Genomic DNA, 19,827 nt, shown 5'->3' on the forward strand with positions numbered 1-19,827 from the left:
AGTGGGTTAGGGGCTTCCCTCTGGATTCCCTGTGATAATCAGAGCATCACGTGGGGCACGGAGAATGGGATGGATCTCTTCCTCCGATGAAGTTCTATCCTACTTAAACAATGGCCCAAAGTCCTCATTGAACATGACATGGAGCATGCAGGGATTCGGTAGGCTGTCCCACTACCCAAGTGGAACACAATACCCAAAGGTACCACCAAGCCAATGTGTTTTCCCTCAAGACCCTACCATTGCATCGTGCTGGTAATCCCTTCATTGGAATGTGTACTATAGGGTGAGGAAGGGAACAGATTTGCGTTCAAATCATGGAAGGTCTTTGATGCTCCATGACCCTGTTTTCTGATTCCCTTCTCTGGACTTCCTCATCCATCTCTCCCATTCTTGGTGGCAGGTGTTGCAGGATCGCCAAAAGAGTGCACTAAAATGCGTGGGACAGACAACCACACCATATTCGATTCCGCGCACATTGGATAATGCACTTTCAATGCACTTTATCAATCGTTTGAGGTGGGTTTTTTGTTCCGCACACGAAAAAATCCATTCCAAATGATCTATAAAGAGGATTGGAAGTGCATTATCCAACGTGTGCGGAATCACTGTTACAGATTGCTTGTTCACATCCCTGAGTTTCACTCCTGTTTCCCAAGCCCTGCTGAAGCCCTTCTCTCTTCCCTGCAGGCCTCCAGTGGGCACGGCCTCTTCCGGCTCTCCACAATGGAAGTGAAGTTTGTCCACATGGCTCTGCTTTTCTTCTTCCTCCTCTCAGTTGCCATGACCGCTTGCTTCTTCTGGCAGTACAGCCTTCCCAAAGCGGAACCTAGTAAGTACTGAAGCAGGTACCCATCCGGCAAGGCTCTTGGCATCAAAGATTTTGCCCTGTTTAGCTGTTACGTGTCAGGTGAGTAGGGGTGGCGGCCACCCTGGCCAAGGCAGCCTGGAGCACCACAAGTCATCATTCTGGGACAGGCTTTTTATGGGGCGAAGAATTTCTTTTTCAGAAATCCACTTTTTTTTTTGATATAGCTCTTGATTCCTTTTATTCTTTTTTTCTCTTTTAAAAGCAGGATTTCTCTTTCATTTTCCTTTGGAGAGAAATCAAGGTGATGTTTTGTAACATCAGCACTTGCAGTTGTTCTAGTGGGAAAACAGGAAGGTTTGGGAAGACGTCGCCTGCCTATAAGCATCTACGCAGTGAAGTCCTGAAATTCTGCAGAATCCTCCTTCCTTCCACTTCTGTCCTCAAATTTCTCTTTGATCAAAAAGGAATTGGTTAGAAACTGACCCTAAATTCCTAAAAAGAGGGAAAGGAAAGGATTGTTGGATTTAAGGGAGAAACTGGGTAAAAAAGAATGAAGAGAACTTCTCTTGATAACCTTGTTCTGGTGTAGTGGTTAAGAGCGGCAGGACTCTAATCTGGAGAGCCAGGTTTGATTCCCCGCTCCTCTGCTTGAAGCCAGCTGGGTGACCCTGGGTCAATCACAGCTTTATCAGAACTCTCTCAGCCCCACCCACCTCACAGGGTGTCTGTTGTGAGGATAACAACAACACTGAGTTGTTAACCACTCTGAGTGTTGCACTAATCTGTCCTGAAGAGTGGTATATAAACTTAAGGTTATTATTATTAAGGAATGCCTTTTCTTCCTGGCACTGAGCACATATTTCATTGCAGCTCGAGACAGCTAATTTACTAGCAATAAGCTGCAGATTGCAGACTTTCTGTCTTCTTTTTTAAGATATCCATTTATTCATGCATACTCTGCTTTTCTTCCCAATGGGAAGGTGGGGAGATATGAACTGATCACTGCATGAAGCTCAAGTCAATGAGAATAGTTTTATACAACACAAGCCCATATTGGTAATGGTGGGATGTCACGTGACACATTTTATTATAATGGAACATCGTATGCACGGTCTTCTCCTTTGGAAGGATGCTTAACGAAAGCCAATTCCATCTCTAATTGGGGTGACATCAAGGGCCAGCATTGTTGGGCAGCTGCTAGAGTCCTGGAGATGGAGGAGGACCCACTGATTGTCCCGCCAAGACCTATTACATTGGCAAGCTATAGACACTGTCAACTGCCCTTTCTTGTGCTGGGCAGTACCAGCAATGGTGGAATCCTCCATGTACCTTTATTTGGCTCCCTCCTTTACAAGGGAGAAAGGGATTGTATATGTGGATGTACACCATTGTGACTGATGAAGGAGCATAAATGGGGACTGCTGAAGTGAATCTTGCCCCAGGGCCCCAATATTTTGGATCTGATCCCCCCCCCCAAATCTCAATTAATTAAGGCAGCAGATTTCTTTTAAAAATATGCACAATTTTTTTAATGTAAGTTCTTCCAAATCCTTTTAGCCAGACACCTTCTTGGAAGAGGCATCCCTTCTCCTGATACACAAAAGAGGGAATGCCTCTTTTGAAACAATGGTTACTGCAGCACCATTTGCACGTCATCTCAAACAAGTTTGTTCCGGACGATGGTTTTGTTCGTATGCAGATGTCAGCAGACTGTAATGTTCGTTCGGTTAATCCACCAAGGTTTTTTTGATGGAGTCTCTCACCCTGGCTGGAAAGCACCTTCCTCAACCTGCCTCTTGCTTGGTTCCTAGGCCCCTCGGTAATGGAAGTAAGGTCAGATGCAGTCCAGATGTGTCCCCGTTACCCAGATCCTGTGCCTCTGGATCACCCTATCCCGGTCTTGAAGGATGCTCTTGAAAAGGTATGTTGCAGAGGTCATAATAGAAGGTGGTACACAACTGAGCCGTGTCATATTCACTTTAATTATCCTTGTCTTCCATCACTGTATGGACAATGCATGAAGGAGTTCTCTGGTCAGCTAAGAGCATGCATGGCCTACTGACAGATGTCCAGAGTATTTTGTTACTGTTGCTGTTGTTAAAAGAAGTTGTAGGGGGAAGCTGTAGTTTAGATCCAGGCACTAAGGCACAAAGGGTTTAACTGTTCCCCTACAAAAACACAATTTTCACAACCTCAAATGGTCCTTTGAATCAGCTGTGAGTCCTACAGGGGTAAACAGACAAGCAGCATCGTGCAATGTGAATGTTTCATTCAGCTGAGCAATTTGAAGCCATACAAACAGCATGTATTAAGGAAATTCCTTCATAGTTCTTCTGGGGTGTTGGCAGGTTTGAACCCTGAGCTGCAAGCCAGGAAGTGCCTGGTTCAGACCACAGCTCAGTGGCCAACTGCCTAGGAAACTTTAAACACATGCTCATCCTTTTCCCCTGTCTGCAATGTGGGAAATAATAATGCTGGCCAGCACTACAGGACTATTGTAATGATGAGTTGAGACAGTGTATGTGAAGCATCTGAATAAGACTGGCACATCTAGCAAAAGCAGCAATGAAATTTGGTACAATTCACAGATCTTTTTAGAGAACAACTAAAAAATATTCATGGGCTACCATTTCGCATGGTGCCTGTTTTTATCTGGCATTTAAACATGATGGCCCATAATAAGCAGAGAAGGTTGAACTCTTTGTGATTCTTTGTTCTTAGAGCGATTCAGGATTGCAGTTCTGACTCCAATATCTGTGCTTATGTGAACGAGTCTCTCAATCTCACTCTTTACCCCTGTAGGTGGACACGCTCCTTCGCCTCAAAATTCACAGCCCCGGTCTCCCGGCTCTGTCAGCCATCGTCATCTACAATGACACAGTACTGTGGACTGGAAACTTTGGAAAAAGGAATGGCTCAGACCCCTTCTCTGGCATTCCCAATGAATATACTGTTTACAGGTAAGCCTACAACTCCCACCAGGTGGAGAGTTCAGGTATGTGATCTGCCCTGTGCCATCTGTCTCCCTCCCCGTCCCCTGCCAATGGAGCAGGGAGATCTCAAAACTATTCCTCCTTCTTGGACTCAGCCAGCCGAGCTATTCACAGCCATGCTTTTGTGACCCAAAGGCTGGATTATTGCATGAGCTTTATGTGAGACTGCCCTTGAAGGTATCTCAGAATCAGTTTTCTGAACAAATGTTTAAGTTTCTTCTTAATTCGCTCAATTCAGGGGTTTCTGGTTGGAAGAGAGATTTTTAATAACAGTCAAGATCATGGATCTTTCTTTAATAGGTGTGTGTCTTTGTGTGTGTGTGTGTGTGTGTGTGTGTGTATGAGAGAGAGAGGGAGGGAGGGAGGGAGAGCATTTTCTTAGAAATTACTAAAGAGTTCCCCCCCCCCCCCATAAATGGTCTGAAGTCAGGTGAAATAGTTAGGCAGCAAAGTTTGCTGGCAACAGCAAATTATAGAAAATCCCAAACTGACTTGCAAAATGTTCTCTTTTAAACCAAGCATTATAAAGCTACTGGGCATGCTCTAAAATGATGATAAAACGTTTCTCGGTGATCGAGGTATTGTCTCCTAACAATGGACTGCCCTGACAAAACACCAGCCCACCGTTCTGACTCACCATCATAACAAAGAAATAGTCAACAAGAAGAGCTGCGGGTTATAAATAAAGCTAACTTTTCCTCCCTAAACAACCGCAGTCAACCCTGACTCTTTTTTTCCTCTAGTACAGTTCATTCGAGATCCAAATGTGTTTGGCAGCTGCAATTTTGACTCATTTTATAAAAAATGAATCAGTAACGTTTGCACAGAGCCAGCCAACTCATGAAATTGTCTTGCATTCCTCTGAGCTGTACACACAGAGCCAGTATGGTGCTGTGAAGATAGCATATTGGACTACATTCTGGGAGAAAAGGTTCAAATCCCACTCTGCCATGAATGATTACTTGGTAACCTCTCAGGCTATAATCCACCTTGTTGAGATGATGAAATGGAGGTAGGATAGAGTTGGCTGGAGGTTTACATTGAGGTGGGGGCCCTCTCTAGCAACATGTTGATGTCACTTCTGGTATGACCTGAATGTGAAGTCATCACACAGGGTGTGACAGTCTAACATTTGGCCCAAAATCTATGGGTTAGACATAGACTTTTGGCCAAATGCTAGACAGTAACCCAATCCAATGATGTCTCTTTCGGGCTGCAACAGAAGTGACATCCTGGCATTGGTAGACCACCCCCTCTCATTTCCCCCAGAATCCCTCCCCCCATGTTGTCCAGCTGAGCAGTGGTGAGGGTAGGAAGTGTCCCACCAAAGTGGGTGATCTGGTGGGGAGAACAATGCACCCTGTCCTGAACAGATTGGAAGAAAAGCAGGATAAAACATTGGCTTAAAAGAATAAAAATTAAGTAATGAATTTCTCCAGGCTTTGCAAAGAGGTGGTGTCATCTGTCCTTCGGTCAGGCCCTACAGCTGATTATTCATTGTCTGTGGGGCAGGATCGCCAGCATCTCCAAGATCTTTCCCACCATGATGCTGTACAAGCTATGGGAGGAAGGCAAAGTGACGTCGCTTGATGACCCCCTAGAACGTTATGCCCAGAGCTTCACGATTAAGAACCCCTTGGGGCACCTGAAGGATTCCGAGCAGCGATATTCAGCGGACGGGCTGATCTTCCTCGAGAAGGGCTCGCTGCCCCTCAAGCCCTCTCCAGTGACACTGCGAAGAATGGCCAGCCAGCTGTCAGGTAAGGGTGAGGAGCAGGGCACACCTGGTTCCAGTGGATCAGTAAACACACATACTTCACAACAGGAGTTTATATAACCAAGCTTAAATCTGAACATGTATCTCGCTGGGTTGAGTTGTCAGGACAAGTTCCTCTTGTGCAGAAGGGAGGAGAGAAGTTCATGGTGGCAGGGCCTGAATTTTACAGCACAAGTCTGCTTATCTCCCATGTACAAAGAGCCCTGTCCTGTCCTGAATGTGTTGCCCCATTAAAAGAGAAAGCCCACATTCCAGACCACTGGAGAAAACTGGGAGAGTGGAAGCAAACTGCGTGCCCAAGCTATTGTTTTTGTCTGGTGGCTTCTGCCTTCAGTCCTGCCGACAAGTTTGAAGTAGTTATTGACAACCTTCCATCAGCTCAGTTAAGAATCAGCTCAGTCAGGATCAAACTAAATGTGAAGGTTTTAAAAGAGTTGGGTTGGGGTTCATCAAACCCAACTTGGATTCCCCGCAGCCACAAAGCAGCTGTAGGGAATGGTTGTTAAAAATAAAGGAGATAAAAACCCTGCAAAAAAAACCAAACTCAGTTTAACTGTTGGACGAAGATTCTCTTTGTGTAGTGTTTTACCAATGCACAGGAATGTCAGTAAAACATTGCACTAAATGAATCTTGAATTTGGTGCTGCAGGACTGCCAAGGCGGCTTCGTTCCACCAGCCTGTTGTGGAAAGGGACGACCCAAGATGCTCTGACACTCCTGAAAGATGACGTCTTGGTAGCAGACCCAGGAACCAGGTGGGTAGACGTCTTTCAGGCACTATGGCTTTACTTTGTTGTATCAGCAAGTACGATAATAAATGTGAAGCAGTAAAGACCTGAAAGCACTTTGCAGGAGCTAGATGAACATATGAAGCTGCTTCAGACGTGAGTTAGCCTATTTGCCTGTCTTGTGCATTTATTGTTTACTTTGACCAAGAAGGTAGGCAGTGATTCTGCATAGTGGTGGGTCAGACATTAGAAGTGGGCCCTCCAAGGGTCTTACAACCTTGACAGATGCTTGGCCATGCTGATCCCTGATGCTGGGCCCTTGGACCTTCTGTTTGTCCTTCCTCTTGCCCTTCCTCTAGGAGTCTTAGGGGGCATACCTAGTTCTTCTCTCCTCCATTCTACGTTTCAGAATGTGCTCTAAATTGCTGGTCCAGTGGGAGGCTTTAAACGAATTAGCCTGCAATCTAGATCTAAAAAATAGCCCTGTGGCGCAGAGTGGTAAAGCTGCAGTAATACAGTCCAAGCTCTGCTCACGACCTGAGTTCGATCCTGGCAGAAGCTGGGTTCAGGTAGCCAGCTCATGGTTGATTCAGACTTCCATCCTCCCAAGGTTGGTAAAATGAGTACCCAGTTTCCTGGAGGTAAAGTGTAGATGACTGGGGAAGGCAATGGTAAACCACCCCGTAAAAAGTCTGCCAAGAAAACGTCGTGATGCGACGTCTCCCCATAGGTCAGTAATGACCCGGTGCTTGCACAGGGGATTACCTTAACCTTACCTTTACCTAGATCTGTTACCTTGACCTGACCTGGATGGCCCAGGATAGGCTAATCTAGTCAGATCTCAGTAGCTAAGTAGGGTTGACCCTGGTTAGTACTTGGATGAGCAACCACCAAGGAAATCTAAAAGGGCTAAAAGTCCAATAAGGGCTAACGGTAAAGATGGTGGTAGAGAGTGTCCTCAAGTCATAGCTGACTTATGGTGACCCCAGGAGGGATTTTCATGGCAAGAGACTAATGGAGGTGGTTTACCATTGCCTGCCTCTGCAACCCTGGTCTTTGTTGGAGGTCTCCCATCAAATTACTAACCAAGGCCAGCTTAGCTTCTGAGATCTGATGAGATCAGGCTCACCTGGGCTACCCAGGACAGGACAAACCAGTGATCCCTTTATTTAAATGATGCCTGGCTTATTCCTCCCTCCTCTTACAGCCTCTATAGTAGCAATTCACATGAAGCTGCCCTATACTGAGTCAAATCCTTGGTCCATCAAGATCATTCTTGTGTAACCCAACTGGCACTGGCTCTCCAGGGTTTAAGTCAGAGGTCTTCCAGATTGCCTATTATTTGAATCTTTTCCCCAGAGATGCTAGGGATTGAACCTGGGACTTTCTGTGTGCCAAGCAAATGCTTTAGCATGGAGCCATAGCCCATTCATAAAGCTTAAATCCCATCCAATTGTATTCATCTTTAAGATGATGATTTTTTGGAGAGTGGGGTGCCACTTGGCTGTAACAGACTAGCAGCGACCATTCTGGAATTTGGTTGTTGGGGGTTTTCCGGGCTGTATTGCCGTGGTCTTGGCATTGTAGTTCCTGACGTTTCGCCAGCAGCTGTGGCTGGCATCTTCAGAGGTGTAGCACCAAAAGACAGAGATCTCTCAGTGTCACAGTGTGGAAAAGATGTAGGTCATTTGTATCTACTCAGGAGGGGTGGGGTTGAGCTGAGTCATTCTGTAAGAGTTTCCCCGGGTGTGGAATGCTAATGGCGGGAGGCTTCACTGAGTCATTCTGTAAGAGTTTCCCAGGGTGTGGAATGCTAATGGCGGGAGGCTTCACTGTATCCTGGGGAGGTTCTTTTGCATATGGATTGGTGCTTGATGTGCTAATCTTCTCTGCAGGGCTATTGTCGGGTGTGGAGTGTTTTGTTGGCCTGGTGTTTTTCAGAACTGGAGCCCATGCTCTGTTCATTCTTAAGGTTTCTTCTTTCCTGTTGAAGTTTTGCTTATGCTTGTGAATTTCAATGGCTTCCCTGTGCAGTCTGACAAAGTAGTTGGAAGTGTTGTCCAGTATTTTGGTGTCCTGGAATAAGATACTGTGTCCTGTTTGAGTTAGGCTATGTTCAGCCACTGCTGATTTTTCAGGCTGTCCAAGTCTGCAGTGTCTTTCATGTTCTTTTATTCTTGTCTGGATGCTACGCTTTGTGGTCCCGATGTAAACTTGTCCACAGCTGCAGGGTATACGGTATACTCCTGCAGAGGTGAGGGGGTCTCTGCTGTCTTTTGCTGATCGTAGCATCTGTTGTATTTTTCGGGTGGGTCTGAATACTGCTTGAACGTTATGCTTTTTCATAAGCTTTCCCATCTGATCAGTAATTCCTTTGATATATGGCAAAAACACTTTTCCTGTAGGTGACTGTTTTTCCTTGGTTGTTTGATTCATCCTGGGTTTGATTGCTCTTCGGATTTCATTTCTGGAGTAGCCATTTGCCTGAAGTGCGTGGTTTAGATGATTAATTTCCTCATTGAGAAAGCGCGGCTCACATATCCGTCTTGCACGATCCACTAATGTTTTCATTATGCCTCTTTTCTGTCGGGGGTGGTGATTGGAGTTTTTGTGTAAGTACCGATCAGTGTGAGTTGGTTTCCTGTAGACCTTGTGACCTAACTGAGAGTTTGCTTTGCGGATGACCAAGGTATCCAGGAATGAGAGTTTTCCCTCACTTTCTTTCTCCATTGTGAATTGTATGTTCAGGTGGATGTTGTTGAGATGATTCAAAAACTCCATCAATTCTTCCTCCCCATGGCTCCAAATGATGAATGTATCATCCACAAACCGGAACCATACACTGGGTTTGTGGGGTGCTGATTCTAGAGCTGTTTTTTCAAAATGTTCCATGTAGAAGTTTGCTATAACTGGGCTGAGTGGGCTCCCCATGGCCACCCCATCCATCTGTTCATAGAATTCGTTGTCCCATTGGAAGTAACTGGTTGTCAGACAATGGTGGAATATTCCACCATTGTCTGACAACCAGTTACTTCCAATGGGACAACGAATTCTATGAACAGATGGATGGGGTGGCCATGGGGAGCCCACTCAGCCCAGTTATAGCAAACTTCTACATGGAACATTTTGAAAAAACAGCTCTAGAATCAGCACCCCACAAACCCAGTGTATGGTTCCGGTTTGTGGATGATACATTCATCATTTGGAGCCATGGGGAGGAAGAATTGATGGAGTTTTTGAATCATCTCAACAACATCCACCTGAACATACAATTCACAATGGAGAAAGAAAGTGAGGGAAAACTCTCATTCCTGGATACCTTGGTCATCCGCAAAGCAAACTCTCAGTTAGGTCACAAGGTCTACAGGAAACCAACTCACACTGATCGGTACTTACACAAAAACTCCAATCACCACCCCCGACAGAAAAGAGGCATAATGAAAACATTAGTGGATCGTGCAAGACGGATATGTGAGCCGCGCTTTCTCAATGAGGAAATTAATCATCTAAACCACGCACTTCAGGCAAATGGCTACTCCAGAAATGAAATCCGAAGAGCAATCAAACCCAGGATGAATCAAACAACCAAGGAAAAACAGTCACCTACAGGAAAAGTGTTTTTGCCATATATCAAAGGAATTACTGATCAGATGGGAAAGCTTATGAAAAAGCATAACGTTCAAGCAGTATTCAGACCCACCCGAAAAATACAACAGATGCTACGATCAGCAAAAGACAGCAGAGACCCCCTCACCTCTGCAGGAGTATACCGTATACCCTGCAGCTGTGGACAAGTTTACATCGGGACCACAAAGCGTAGCATCCAGACAAGAATAAAAGAACATGAAAGACACTGCAGACTTGGACAGCCTGAAAAATCAGCAGTGGCTGAACATAGCCTAACTCAAACAGGACACAGTATCTTATTCCAGGACACCAAAATACTGGACAACACTTCCAACTACTTTGTCAGACTGCACAGGGAAGCCATTGAAATTCACAAGCATAAGCAAAACTTCAACAGGAAAGAAGAAACCTTAAGAATGAACAGAGCATGGGCTCCAGTTCTGAAAAACACCAGGCCAACAAAACACTCCACACCCGACAATAGCCCTGCAGAGAAGATTAGCACATCAAGCACCAATCCATATGCAAAAGAACCTCCCCAGGATACAGTGAAGCCTCCCGCCATTAGCATTCCACACCCTGGGAAACTCTTACAGAATGACTCAGTGAAGCCTCCCGCCATTAGCATTCCACACCCGGGGAAACTCTTACAGAATGACTCAGCTCAACCCCACCCCTCCTGAGTAGATACAAATGACCTACATCTTTTCCACACTGTGACACTGAGAGATCTCTGTCTTTTGGTGCTACACCTCTGAAGATGCCAGCCACAGCTGCTGGCGAAACGTCAGGAACTACAATGCCAAGACCACGGCAATACAGCCCGGAAAACCCCCAACAACCATCGTTCTCCGGCCGTGAAAGCCTTCGACAATACATTCTGGAATTTGTCGCCATGAAACATGTCTCTCTCTGTGTTCCCTCCCACCCCCAGGTGCCATTACAGCAACCTGGCATTCTCATTAATGGCTCATGTCTTAGCGGAACATGCTGCCAAAGGTGAGTACCAGCGCTGGATCTCTGAGAATATCCTTGACCGCTTGGGTATGGAGGACACTGGGTTTGACATTACACCTCCCATCCGTTCCCAGATGGCTGTTGGTTTCTACAGCAGCGGGCAGCCTGCTCCTCTGTACGACCTAGGCTGGTACAGGCCTTCTGGCCAGATGTTCTCCACACCTGCTGACCTTGCCAAGCTAGCCATGGTCTTCTTGGGCACCTATCACCGACGTCTTCTGGAACCAGACACTGTAAAGACCATGCTGACACCCCTCTTCAAATGCTCCAGTGAATATTTTGCCAACAAGACCGGCACACCATGGGAGATCAACGAGCAGATGGGCTATGATATTATCAGGAAGGACGGTGACCTGGACGGCTACTCAGCCACTTTTTCTCTGATCCCCAAGCTCCGCTTGAGTCTCATAGTGCTGATGGCTGGACCTCGTCCTCAGGGGAAAGATATTATAGCACAGTCATATGAGTACCTGATCCCAGCCATGGAGACCGCATTCCGTGAAGCGGAGAAGAGCCTCAATGCCCCTCCGAGTCCCACCCCTTATGTTGGCTACTACACCTACTCAAACCTGACTTTTTATGAAATAAAGGTTGGGGCTAATGGGATACTGGTCATGCAGCAGTTCGGTCCGCATATCGAGGAACTGATCCCTGAGAATTACCGGACTATCAAATTGCATCATCTCGAGGACCGGGTCTTCCAGGTGGTGTTTGACAAGGAATTCCCATGCACCTTGCATTTAGGATCCGCCTCGGTTTCCCTGGAGACCCAAGAAGGCCAGCTTTTTAATTTCTACCCTTTTGAGCGCAAGGGATTGTCCCCTGGATTTGATGCTCCGGGGCTGAACACATACAATGTCCTGCGCATTCAGCGCAAACCAGTGTTCTATAGCTAATCGCCAACTTGGCTCTGAGACCTCCTGACCCACATGGCCTTGGGAATTTGGAAAGGAAGGGAAAGGTAGTGAAGAATCTGGAATTTCAACACACCAATGGCTTAACTTTTGTATTTTCCTCTGAGATGATATTACTAGCTATATCCTGCCTTTCTTGGTGGCTCAAAGTGGCATGTGAATCATAATTAAAAAGTCATGATTTAGCATAGACCCCAGATCCAAAATTTTCTTCCTGAACCCCTCTGTGAGACAGGGCCTGTGATTCTCATGCACTTGCTGAGATAGCTTTTGGCCAGCGATCCACCACAGCATCAGTTTTCACAATCACAGTTTTCATAATTGTGTTGCTGGGACGTGTGATGATTGAAGCTCTGGGCATGAACATGCTGTGATCTGGGGCTTATCTTATTTCTTGGAGAAAGAAAGTCACAATGAGAATGTTCTGTCCTTTCCCAGCAAACTTATTGAGCAGCAAGCAGTGTTGTGGGAGGGTTCTGCATGGCTGTGTAGGTATACATGTGGGTATTTGTGAAACCGCTTGTGTCATTTACTCTGCCAGTAAACAACAGATCTGATTTGGTTGCTAGAACTGGGATGACAGTCGTTTTAATTCCAAATAACTGGTCCAGAATGCAGAGGCACGTGTCCTTACGGGGACCCCGTTCAGGGTACATATTTGACCTGTGCTGTGCTAGCTGTACTGTCTCCCGGTTGAATTCCAAGTCAAGTTCAAGGTTCTGATTTTGATCTTTAAAGCCCTTTGCGGACTGGGATCTGCATATCTGCAGGACCGTCTCCCCCTCTACGTTCCCCAGTAGGCGTTACAGCAGATCAGCAGATCAACATCTATTGGTGATCCCTGGCCCCAAGGATGTTTGCTAGGCCTCAACCAGGGCCAGAGCCTTTTTGGCTCTGGCAATGGCCTGGTGGAATGTTCTCCCAGTTGAGATCTGGGCCCTGCAGAACCTATTACAGTTTCACCGAGCCTGCAAAATGGAGATGTTCTGGCAAGCCAATGATTGTGGTTGAGGAGCTGGTGGACTGTACTGCTGGTCCCTCGCTGGGTTTGCGCTGTGTCCGCCGTCTTAATCAGATCTACTGTACCTACCCCACAGCAAGTTTGTGGCTGAAATATTGGGCTGAGAGCCACATCTTGGAGGTCCTTATGGATTGTGTTTATTGTTTTTATACAGTATTTCATAATATTTTATTTTTGTTTTATGAATTGTTATACTTATTGATATTTATGATATTGTGGCCTGCCCTGAAACTGATTGCGGGGAGGACGGGATATAAATCTAATAAATAAATAAAAATAAATAAATAATATCCTGGCTGGCCAACTGGAACTAAGCAGCAGCTCTCATTAAATTCGTTTGCACTTGGACCCATTAGGAAAGCAGAGGGTGCTTTGGGCGCTCCTTCAACTACTGGAGCATCTTCCCTTGGCCGGCCCTGCAGACTCATAGCTCGATCCATCTTGCCAAGCTTGGGGGGAAAAGCCTGGGCCATTTTATTTAAGCCAGTGACCTGAATCTCAGCGTTTTATCTTTTGGAGGAGCAAATGGGAATCGTGGTCGAAGGCCAACTGCTACGTCAGCCATAAGGCTTGGGGGCGGATTAAGGACTGAAAGAGAATGTGATGGGAATACAATTTCAAATCCGAGGATTAAAGTGGGGTTGGGGGTGGCCTGGTTATGAATCTGCACCCAGTGAAGATTACACGTGGCTCTGTGCCATCATATCCACCAAAGCTCCTGGGGACAAAATCACCCAAATCGAGCAGAAAAAGGAAAAGGCTCGGAATTCAACGCAGAGAGACAATTATTCACTTTTCCAGTGGAAACGATTACAAATTTGAGGAGTGCAGTAGGAGCAAAAACCTCCTATGAAATTTTTTGGGATGAGTGGAAGGCCTTTAAAGATAAGGTTTTACAAAATTTGTAGTATGAAGATTTTTCTATAAGGCAGGCTACAGAGAACGCTAAATTCCTTGTATATGCTGCACACATACACAATATTTCCAAGGATATATTTATTGTTTAAATGTGTCTGGAGTTAATTTGCTTTAATGTGTATGATAATCAAACACTATTGAAAAGTTTGATGCTTTCAGTGTTACACAGTTTTAAGAAAGAATGTAAAATTGCAAATTAATCTATTTGGCAGTGGGACGGGAGAGTGGTTATGTGATTAAAGCTATAAAAATATCCAAATACATTGCAAGCCCTATTGTGACTATATGAGAGACTGCGTCCAAAAAATACACTTTCTTTTGTTTGCTACAATATTTGGGTTTTCTATATTCAACCTCCCTCCCCATTCTGCCTGTCAAGATTCACATGCTCAGGTCATGTAGGGCACAGCAGTTTGCAGCTTTGTTTAATACTGGGTGAGTTTGCAATTTTGCTTTCTGAAAACCGTGCCATTCTAGCCAAATCTTTCAGAATCTTGGTCGAGTCTACTTATTGGGTTGTTAAGCCTGGAGAAAAAGTCCCGACTCCCAACAGAGGTTTAATGTACGGAAACAGCTGAAGCATTTCAGTGCATGGAGGTCAATAATATCACCTGATAAATAGCATCTCATTGTCCAGTATTAAAAGGACAAAAAAAATTTCTCCAGGAGTGTTGGCAGCCCTAGCTGTAGCTTCATATTTGAAGCATATGCTACTCTCTAAAGGGGGCTTGCCCTAAGAACATTAAGTCCAAAGTCCAAGTTTATCTAATGGCAGCATTGCCTGTGACTAAACACTTCTGGGTAAAGGAGCGTCCCAGACTGCATCTGTTGTTCCTGCAGTACAAAAAACCCATGGCATTAAAAAAGGACAAACCTTTCAGACAGCACAAAAGGCATGCTTTCCCCTGACACAGAATGGACAGCAGGTAGGCCTCCATGGAGTAGGCCCTTCGCTCACACTTCAACTACTAACGTGGAGCCAGCAGGACTTTTTTACCTAATGCATTAAGAGATTTCCCATTTTAAAGGCTCTTTGCAAACAGCTGGTGTGGACTCCTTCCTGCCATGCATAGCAGCAAATTAATTCCTGATGATCCACTAAGGGCTCGGGAAGGCCTCCCCCTGAATCCTGGAGGCTGTTCAGCAACGCCTTCCTTCCGAGTTTCAGTGTTCCAGACACCCCTTGCCTCGAGCAGCTCCTGTAGTGTAGAAACCTTGCAGGAAAATGTATTTTAATACAGGCTTAATGGGATGTCATTTCTAGGGGATTGGATTCCATGCCATGGAAAGCTCCAACTGCCCATTTCCCCATATCAAGCCTCTATTAAAAGGGACCAGGCATTTTCCTCCAGGCCTACTGGTAATGCTACAAGGGGAAATGATTGCTAGCATTAGCCTATTCAGGTGTAAAGGTGTACTTTGGAGGTGGGGGAGGTTTGGGGGGGAGGTAGCTGTGAATTTCCTGCATGGTACAGGGGGTTGGGCCCTGACCTGGATAGCCCAGGTGAGCCTGATCTCGTCAGATCTCAGGGCCAAGCTACAAGTGACAAATGACACTTGAACGGCAAGTGTATTTCTTCCTGTTCACTTGCCCTCCACTCGATCCACTTGCCGTTCAAGTGTCATTTGTCACTTGTAGCTTGGCCCTCAGAAGCTAAGCAGGGTCAGCTTTGGTTAATAATTGGATGGGAGACCTTCAATGAAGAGTAGGGTTGCAGAGGCAGGCAATGGCAAACCACCTTTGATAGTCTCTTGCCATGAAAACCCCACCAGGGGTTGCCCCCCCCCCACACACACACAGAGGAGGTTGGACTAGATGGCCTTTGGGATCCCTTCCAGGTTTATTTTTCTATACTTCTAAATACCTGCTCAAAAGAAGGGTAGGAGTGGGTGGGCCATGAAGGAAATGGTTAAAGGACAGCAGCAGGAGTGGGAAGAGGACAGTGTTGCCAACTTGCCGGCGGGGCCTGGAAATCTCTTGGAATTATGACTAGGCTTGCCAGTCCCCCAGTGGGGATAGGGGATCCCCACCCCCTAGCTCCACCCCTCCACCTCTTACCTGGCCAGCAGGGGGGGAAGAGGTGTGAGAATGCAGTGGGGAGAACAAAGCGCATTCTTGCACTCTCTAGAGTGCCCCTGCATGGCCCGTATTGCACTAGTAATGCCATTCCTGGCACAAAATGGATGTGATGGATGTGTGACTCCCCTCCACACCCTGCTATCCCCTGTTTTGGCACCCCAGGGACCTGGAAACCCTAATTACAACTGATCTCATATGACAGAGATCAGCTCCCCTGTAGAAAATGGCTACTTTGGAGGGTGGACTCTATGGCATTATACCCTACTGAGGTCTCCCTCCTCCTCACCCCCCTACCCACCCACAGGCACCTCCTAAATCTCCAGGAATTTCCCAGTCTGAAGCTGGCAACCCTGTTTGATGATCAGGTTGTTTGTGATTGGTACCCAGTGTGTAGTTGAAGGAGATTAGCGTGCCAGAATGTATTGAAGGCATTTCTTCGTGGTTGGAGGAAGAGGGAATCACAGGCTGGTCCATCAAGGCTTTGCCAGATCTGGGTGGGAGATTCCTGGAGATTTGGGGGTACAGCCTGGGGAGGGCAGAGTTTGAGAAGGCAGCAGACTTCAGCAGGGTATAATGCCATAAAGTCCAGCTTCCAAAGCAGCCATTTTCTCCTTAGGAGATGATCTCTGCGGCCTAGAGATTAGTTGTAATTCTGAGAGACCTTCACTACTCATTTGCCACCAGGTCCTTATACCCTCCAAGTGGGAGGGGGATCTGGGGCCAATTCAGCCCCAGATCCCCTGTGAAGCCCTGGAGCATGCTTGCCACTGGCACAATGCTGTCATTTCCAGAAGTGACACCGTCACATCCCACTGGTGTTGCAAAAATAGCAAGGTTTGTGACCTGGTGCTTTGCCTATTGATTACACCAAGACTTGGAGAACTTTGAAGAGGAGAAGAGTTTATTCCAGGAACAAAGGGGTACAGAGTTTCAAGCCAGTAAAAATCCTCTGAGCCCACCTTAAAATGGCAGGGAGGATCTTTTTATACCCCTTGCTGCTTTTTGAGACAAAGCCCACGTTCTTGCTGAGATGAAAGGCCCATCCTCTTTTCTCAGCTCTAAGTGAAATTTCCCCAGTCCCCACGTTATCTAGCTGGTTTCAACCAGCAGTTGTTTACCAGTTCTGCTCTTGCTGGCCAAGCATTTCTCTGCACAGTTACATTCAAGGCCAGGCAAAAGCAGCTTTGTATTCCAAGCTAGCAAGACAAAATGGCTGTGCTTTTGCTCACACCTGCTGCCCGCTTGCCTGAGTTCTTCGCCTGTGGTGGGCAATCAATTTTTAAAGGTTTTTTAATGTGCAAAGTGCAAAGTGCAAGGTGGAAAAACAATTGTTATTATACAATACAGAATCATGAAATTCAACTGGTAATGGCAAAGTTCATATGGTAAAGAGTCCAACTGGCGAAGACCACACAATTAACTGTTTTTTTCTTGCATTAACAGATTTCAGTGTCATAGACCATCATGTTGTCTAGAAGAACTAGAGCTGAATGTTCCTTCAAACATACAGCCGACGGGTTTTTGCTAGCAGATTTTCAATTCCCGTTTCGTACTCTCACTTCCTCACACGTATAATTTTCAATGATGGTCACCAAATCCAATTCACGCACGTCACTCTGTTGGCAAACGATGGAATCATTCGACAGAGGGCAACAGGGCAAACCCCTGATGGGCAACTGGGAACCCTAGAGTTTGGCAGCCCTAGCTAGGGTTGCCAAGTCCCCCTCTCCTCCCAGCAGCAGGGTTGGGACCTGGCACTAACCTTGTGTTGGTTCCTTGTACTTCCTCACGCTATTGTGAGCAAAAGCACAGCCATTTTCTTCTTGCTAGCTTGAAATACAATAAACCAGGTAGATTACTACACGTGAAGGACAATCAGGGAATATATGCTTCAACTAACCAAATAGTCCAAAGAGTTATGTAATCAATATTTCACATACACAATTCTCATTCTAAATTCCACACAAGGGTAATAATCAGAACATACAATCCATTACAAAACATTTTCCACAATTGGCAAATTCCCACATGAATGATCATATCCAGTCTGCAAAATCCATATAACACTCTTGTATAAGCAGTGCACTCTCTCCCCACTGATATGCACTTCTGTATTCAGTCATATGTGCTTCAAAGTCAAAAGAATAGTCAAAGTCATAAGAATAAAAATGTTTAAAAAAAAAGTCAAAAGGAGAACCTCCACTGCTAAGTATCCAAGTTAATATCCACAACAGTAGACTAAATGAAGATATGTCCTCAATGATAACAGATGTTTTAAATTCCTTTCAGGTGGTGCAGAAGACACTGTCAGACGCCTGGTTTACTGTGCTTGGGAGTGAAGGTGCCTCTTATATATTGTGTGTATAGCTTGAAATGCAAAGCAGCTTAGTTGCTTGGTCTTCAATGTATAGCAATGTAAGAGAACAGCTTAGACTAGGGTTGCCAGCCTCCAGGTAGTGGCTGGAGATCTCCCGGAATTACAGCTGGTCTCCAGGCCACAGAGACGAGTTCACCTGGAGAAAATGGCTACTTTTGGGGTGGACTCTATGGAATTATGCCATGCCAAGGTCCTTTCCCTCCCCAAATCCCACTTTCTCCAGGTTTCTCCAGGTTTCACCCTCAAGATCTCCAGGAATTTCTCAACTTGCAGTTGGCAACCCTAGCTTAGACAGCAAGGCAGAAGCTGTAAACAAGAACTAGTTTGAGCTTACCAAACTACAAACTTTTAAGATCATAAACAGGTGGTATTTAACTCCTAAAAAACTATCTCAAATTTACTCCTCTTTATCCCCTCAGTGTGGGAAAGGCTGTGGAGAGGTTAGAACATTCTCTCACTGTTGGTGGGAATGCCAACATGTCATTAATTTTTAGAAGAAAATCCTCACTTCGATTAAAGACATCACTAACTACACAATCCCTCTAAAGCCTGAATTAATCTTTTTGGATCAATGGGATGACCTACTCATTCCCAAAATAAGAAAGGACCTTATAACAAGCCTGCTAACAGCTGCAAAGAGCGTTATTGCAACTTATTGGAAAAGTAATAATGTTCCAACATTATCTGTCTGGCGTAACAAGATCTGGGATCATTTCATTACAGAAAAATTGAGTGACAAAATTTATCAAGCCGAGCACTTTCCCAAAAGCACTAATTTTCAGGAGAAATGGTCTCCATTCTATGAATATCTGGAAAACAATAATATCTGGGCGGTATCAAAGTTTCACAAATCTGTTTTTGAATTGCTATAATGTAGTTATTAGAATCTAAGCCTTATCACTGTTACTTTACATTGTATATAGTATTGTTATTTGGTTATTGGTTGTGTTTTAGTTACCAATTGTCACTTGTTAATCTGTGCTATCTTGTAATTTATTGTATGCATTTTATTAATAAAATTTTGTTTAAATTAAAAAAAAGAACTAGTTTGATCTGGAAAGATAAAGCGGAGAGAAAAGAGGTGTGTTTTTCTCAGACGAGAGTCTCAAGAAGAAGAAAGGCATAAAAGACCCTCTCTGCCATATTTTGGTGGGCGCAGAGTGTTTTTACTTGTTGAAACTCGGTTCCTCCTTATTTCATTAAATAAAGGTTTTTCCTCTTCAAAGTTTTCCAAGTCTTGGTGTCCAGGTCACGAACCTTGCTATTTTTGCAACACTATTGAAATCAATGGGCTTAAACTGGAGTAACTCTCCTTAGGATTGCTCTGAAAGTAGCTGATCAGAACCTCAGGAGTCAGGACCTCTTAGTTCCCGAGAGGATGGTAAGGGAGGGAGGGGGAGGATTATTTTCAGCTTCTCATAATTTTTCAGCTTTTCACAAAATGGCATGCCTATGAGGCCTCAGGCAGCTTGCTGTGTTGTATTTAAAGATGCTTGGGGAGAGAAGATATATGGAGTGTTTTCTGCTCTGGCTTTGGGTGTAGGCAAAAGAGGGTGGAGGAAGTGGC

General features: G+C 45.3%; 1 protein-coding gene across 1 annotated transcript; it reads left to right on the plus strand.

Moving 5' to 3' along the window:
* The first annotated feature begins 687 nt into the window (after positions 1-687).
* On the plus strand, positions 688-11,846 carry LACTBL1 (lactamase beta like 1). Its single transcript, XM_055001988.1, has 6 exons — positions 688-829; positions 2,620-2,729; positions 3,611-3,768; positions 5,314-5,561; positions 6,228-6,333; positions 10,868-11,846. The coding sequence occupies exons 1-6, from the start codon at positions 724-726 to the stop codon at positions 11,844-11,846; spliced, it is 1,707 nt and encodes a 568-aa protein (XP_054857963.1). The 5' UTR covers positions 688-723.
* The last annotated feature ends 7,981 nt before the right edge of the window (positions 11,847-19,827 follow it).

Source organism: Eublepharis macularius, chromosome 17 (genome assembly GCF_028583425.1).
Source record: "Eublepharis macularius isolate TG4126 chromosome 17, MPM_Emac_v1.0, whole genome shotgun sequence".
Lineage (NCBI taxonomy): Eukaryota > Metazoa > Chordata > Lepidosauria > Squamata > Eublepharidae > Eublepharis > Eublepharis macularius.

Coding starts and splice junctions, on each gene's coding strand:
- LACTBL1 (XM_055001988.1), top strand. CDS start 724: ATGGAAGTGAAGTTTGTCCACATGGCTCTGCTTTTCTTCTTCCTCCTC. Junction 830..2,619: donor CCTTCCCAAAGCGGAACCTA/GTAAGTACTGAA, acceptor CTTGGTTCCTAG/GCCCCTCGGTAATGGAAGTA. Junction 2,730..3,610: donor TGAAGGATGCTCTTGAAAAG/GTATGTTGCAGA, acceptor TTACCCCTGTAG/GTGGACACGCTCCTTCGCCT.